Source organism: Artemia sp. Qi Xiang Cuo, unplaced genomic scaffold (assembly GCF_049724085.1).
Source record: "Artemia sp. Qi Xiang Cuo unplaced genomic scaffold, ASM4972408v1 HiC_scaffold_3036, whole genome shotgun sequence".
In the NCBI taxonomy this organism is placed as follows: Eukaryota; Metazoa; Arthropoda; class Branchiopoda; order Anostraca; family Artemiidae; genus Artemia; species Artemia sp. Qi Xiang Cuo.
This window is the reverse complement of record NW_028300431.1, coordinates 18,419-23,147: the sequence shown is the minus strand read 5'-3', so window position 1 is coordinate 23,147 and position 4,729 is coordinate 18,419. Positions and strand designations below refer to the sequence as shown.

The window sequence follows — 4,729 nt, the reverse complement described above, 5'->3', positions numbered from 1 at the left end:
TATCTAGTTGCTCTATTACAACGTGTGGTGACGCCTTGTAGACCTCGGGAGGGAGACCATATTCTCCAGGAGACTTATTGTTTTTTAGCCGTTTGATCGCGTTTACTATCTCTGAAGGTGAAGGTGGTGCCATGTCGATTTCAAATGGTGGTCTTTCAGCTGTTGGTGGCAGCATCGGCGATGCATCTTGCCCATCTGTATTTGGATTAAGAAGGTCTTTAAAGTGATTCTTTCATTGATCCTGTTTACCTTGTACGTCAGGGATCACACTTCTTGTAGTGTCTTTTAAGGAGCCAGCGATAGGTGACTTTATTCCAGTTATTTCTCTGAGGGTTCTATACAGCCTTCTCGTGTCATTATTTCTGGCTGCTTTTTCCATCTCTAAAGCAACCTCATCCCAAAATTTTTGGCGGTCTTGAAGTAAGCTTGTTTTAACCTGTTTACGTAGCAAATTTTTTACTGCGATTGATGCGTTTGATGCCTGTTGCCTAGCCTTGATTAGCTTAGCAGTTTTCTTTGTGACGTAATTCTTCCTCATCTTTGCAGGGGCATAGCCGATAACTGCAGCGGTCACCTTTTCAGTGGTGTTCCGGATTTGTTTTCATTCGGTGGTAGGGTCTTCATCACAGTTGGTCAGGCTTGCGAACTGGTTCTGTAACTTCAGGCAAAAGTCTTCTTTCACTGTTTGGATTTTCAGTTTTTCCACGTTTAACTTCCTTTTTGGGGGTTGTCTCTTGCTCGCGCTCAACTTCAGGAGTATTTTTGCACCTACAAGCGCATTATCACTTCCAGATTTTGACCCTGTGCATGCCCCTCTGTAAGCTTGAGAATCGATGACTGAGGAGCGCCAACGCTGACGGATCAATATATGATCAATTTGGGCAGTTGTGGAGCCATCGTTTGAGCGCCAAGTTATTCTTTGATAGGGTTTGTGTTGGAACATAGCGTTGGTGATGGTAAGGTTTTGAGATATCGCGAACTGGAGTAGTCTATCCCCATTGCAGCACCGCTGGCCGTAAGTGAATGGACCAACAATATCGTGAACATTGGGGTCTGTCGGACCAACACGGGAGTTCCAATCACCCGCTAAAATTAGGAAGTCTCGTTTGGGGCATTTCTGCATTGTAATCTCCAGATCAGTGTACAAGGAGTCCTTATCAGCATCCGTTGCCACTCTTGTTGGTGCATAGACAGCAATTATAGAAATATTGGATAATCTTCCCTTAAGTCGTAGTCTGGCTATTCTCGGGTTCACTGGATCCCATGCAAGAAGATTTTTTTGCGCACGGCAGCCGATCATAAAGCCGACTCCATGGTCACCGGATCCATCATATGCATCAGAGTTGAGGAATAAGTACGAGTTGTCGGAGTCACGGACTGATATGGTTGTTTCAGACACTCCGTTCAATCTTGTATCTGATAGACAAAGAACGACTGCTTGGTAGCGGTTCATTTCCATAGCCATCACTAGCCTTGTTGATTCTTGTTTCGCCGATCTCACATTCCAGCTATAAACTCGGAATTCATCCTTCTGTAAATTTATTTCACAGGGAATAGCTCGTACACCTGTCGATCTCGCCGCTATTCTGGGGAGCGGGATCGTGTCGCTTACCAGGGACGCCGTAGTAGGAATAGCTCGTACACTTGTCGATCTCGCCGCCACGTCAGGGAGCGGGATCGCGCCGCTTACCGGGGACGCCATAGTAGGCACAATATTTCTGGGAGTATTCATATCTTCATGGATGTTTCATGGGAATTTAATTAACCAACGGGTGCCCTCCCCCGTCGGTCCCTCCTCCTTTCTTGACACGGGCTTGGAACCGGCTATGGCGGAGTTATGACGAAGTTAACAATAGAAGTAGTATTGGTAGTAATAGTAAATGTAGCAGTAGCAGTAGTATTAGCAGTACTGTGCACATATTGCCTTTTGGTGAGATGTTCTTCCCTTTTAAGTTTTCTCTGAAAGATCCAACTTAATACCCGAATAAATTCTTGAAATACGCTATTTTTACAATGTGCATGCACATAGCGTCTTTTGATTTAGTTTAAATTTCCCCTCAATACTGTAAATGAAGTAGTCTGATACTAGTAGTGGTGGTAGTTGTAGTAGTATTGGTAGCATGCAAGTATTGCCTTTTTGATTATCGCCATTATTATTTCCTGAATTTTCCAAATTAATATACTGAGTTATTTCTGTATTGCATCCTTTTGACAATCAGTATACACATAACGTGTTTTGATTTAGTTCAACACTCCTCTCAACATTCTCTGAAAGTATCACCTGAATACCCATCGTCTTCTTGGAAATTAAAGTTCAAACACGCATACCTTTCTCAATAACATATACCAATCGTAAATAATAACCAATTATGTAACTTACAGCCCTTGTCCTGAGGACTGTAAGGAGGTTGACACCTCCAAAGATATAATTACTGGACCTTTCAGAAAACTTTCAACTTCCAATCAAATGAGTTCCATGCAACTCAAAATTTATATGACTACCCGTTCCATAAAAACCTTATATGCCCCGGGGATAACTTACAATCCTTGCCAATGGGCTCTTGGGGATGGTGTTCACTCTAAGGACATTTTTATATGATTTTTGGAATATTGGTAACAAAATGACTGTCTCATAATTTCAATTGAATGCGTTTTGGAAAAGAGGATGTCAGGGAGGGGAGCAAGATGCATCTTATTTGACTCTTAAATGGGAACTATAATTATACATTTCCAATCAAATGAGCCTCTTCTAAAGTTTGCACGACCACCCTTTCCATAAAAACCTTATATGCCCCTAAGCAAAACTTACAACCCTTACCCCCAGACTCTGGGGGATTCTGTCCCCCTCAAAGGCCTTATTATATGATCTTTGGACTATTTTTGAACAAATGGTTATCTCAAATTTTTTATCGGATGCATTTGTGGAAAATACAACGTAAGGGAGGCGGTTTGGTGTGGGTGCCCCCCAATCAGTTTCACTCTTAAAAAGGAACTAGAACATTTAATTTCCAATGCAATGAGCCCCCTCTGGAGTTTATATGACCACCCTATCCATGAAAACTTATGTACCCTCGGGGCATAGCTTACAACTCTTGCACTGAGGGCTGTGGGGATGGGGTTGTCATCGTCAAAGACAAGTTCCGGACGTTTTAACTACGCCGAACGAAATGGCTGTCATCAAAATTTTGATTAGATGTGTTTTGGGAATTGATGGGTGTGGGGGGATGGGGCTTGTTGCACTCCAATCACTTTTAATTATTAAAACAAGCCCTTTCAATTTTCAATCGGATGAGCCTTTTCTGAAGTTTCTACGACAACAAATGTCCATCTCAAAATTTCTACCAGATGGGTTTCAGGAAAATACGAGGGGTGGTGGGAGGGGGTATCTACCCTCCAATCACTTTGAATCTTAAAAAGAATACCAGAACTTCTGATTACTAATCCAATGAGCCCCTTCCGATGTTTATTCGATTACTCTTTCTATAAAAGCTTTATACGTCCCCAGGGCCTAACTTACCAACCCTTGCCCTGAGGGCTGTGGGGAGGGGGGCGTTGTCATCCTCAAAGACATAATTTCCGGACCTTTTAACTACGCTGAACAAAATAGCTATCTCAAAATATTGATTGGATGTGTTTGGTGAATTGGTGGGCATGGGAAGGGGGTTAGCTGCCCTTCAATTATTTTCAACTATCAAAAGAGGCACTAAACCCTTCAATTTTCAATCGAATGAGCCTGTTTAGAAAGTTCTACGACAACAAATGGCCATCTTAACATTTCTATCAGATGCATTTCAGGGAAATACAAGATGTGGGGGGGAATATCCGCCCTCTGATTACTTTGAATCTTAATAAGAGTACTAGAGCTTCTGACTATCAATCCAATGAACCGCTTCTGAAGTTTATACGACCACCCTTTCTATAAGAACGTTATAGCCCCCAGGCCATAACTTGTAACCCTTGCCCTGAAGGCTATGGGGGGTTGTCATCCTCGAAGAAATATTTCCGGACCTTTCAACAACGGTGAACAAAATGGCTATCGCAAAATTTTGATTGGATGTGTTTTAGGAAATGGTGGGCGTGGGAGGGTGATTAGTTGCCCTCCAATCACTTTCAACTATTAAAATGGGCACTAGCCCTTTCATTTTCCAATCGAATGCGCCCTTTTTGAAGTTTCTACGATAACTCCTTCGATACGAAGTGCCCTGGTCAAACACTAAAAAAAATACATCTTGCCCATATCGCTCTTTACTTAAGCAGCGCTACTGCGCTGGTTATGATGGCGATGTAAAACATAGTGCATATTGTCCCCTGTTTTGTTTAACTACTTTATAGATTGGTTTCTAGAAAGATTACTCTCGAGTTTCAATGGTATCATTATGGGATTGGGTATTAACGTGTGTCACCTGAATTACGCTGATGACATCGGTGTTCTTGCTCTTGATCCAACAACTACCCAAGCAATGCTAAATGAAATAGCATAGCTTTTTCAGCTACTGAGTATGAAGATCAACACGGTCAAAACTAAAGTCATGGATCTAAATGTAAAGTTAGATTTTCGGATTTAACGAAATGGAATCTCCGTAGAAATTTCAATGGTTTCACTTATCTTGGCTCGTTAATACACTCTCGTAGGGGACTGTGATCTTGACGTATAAAACAGAATCAACAAAGTTCAAGCCAACTTCTCTCAACTCCGTTAGCATTTGTGGAACCGACGGGAAATCAGTGT

At 42.1% G+C, this 4,729-nt stretch overlaps 2 protein-coding genes across 2 annotated transcripts; both read right to left on the bottom strand.

Moving 5' to 3' along the window:
* Positions 1–232: 232 nt before the first annotated feature.
* LOC148938661 (uncharacterized) lies at positions 233–538 on the bottom strand. The gene has a single exon (XM_089107629.1). The coding sequence runs from the start codon at positions 536–538 to the stop codon at positions 233–235; it is 306 nt and encodes a 101-aa protein (XP_088963755.1).
* Positions 539–601: 63 nt separating this feature from the next.
* On the bottom strand, positions 602–1,702 carry LOC148938660 (protein CFDP2-like). Its single transcript, XM_089107630.1, has one exon. The coding sequence runs from the start codon at positions 1,700–1,702 to the stop codon at positions 602–604; it is 1,101 nt and encodes a 366-aa protein (XP_088963756.1).
* Between the last annotated feature and the right edge of the window lie 3,027 nt (positions 1,703–4,729).

Bases quoted from the DNA above. Each gene is read 5' to 3' on its own strand.
- LOC148938661 (XM_089107629.1), bottom strand. From the start codon at position 538: ATGAGGAAGAATTACGTCACAAAGAAAACTGCTAAGCTAATCAAGGCT.
- LOC148938660 (XM_089107630.1), bottom strand. From the start codon at position 1,702: ATGGCGTCCCCGGTAAGCGGCGCGATCCCGCTCCCTGACGTGGCGGCG.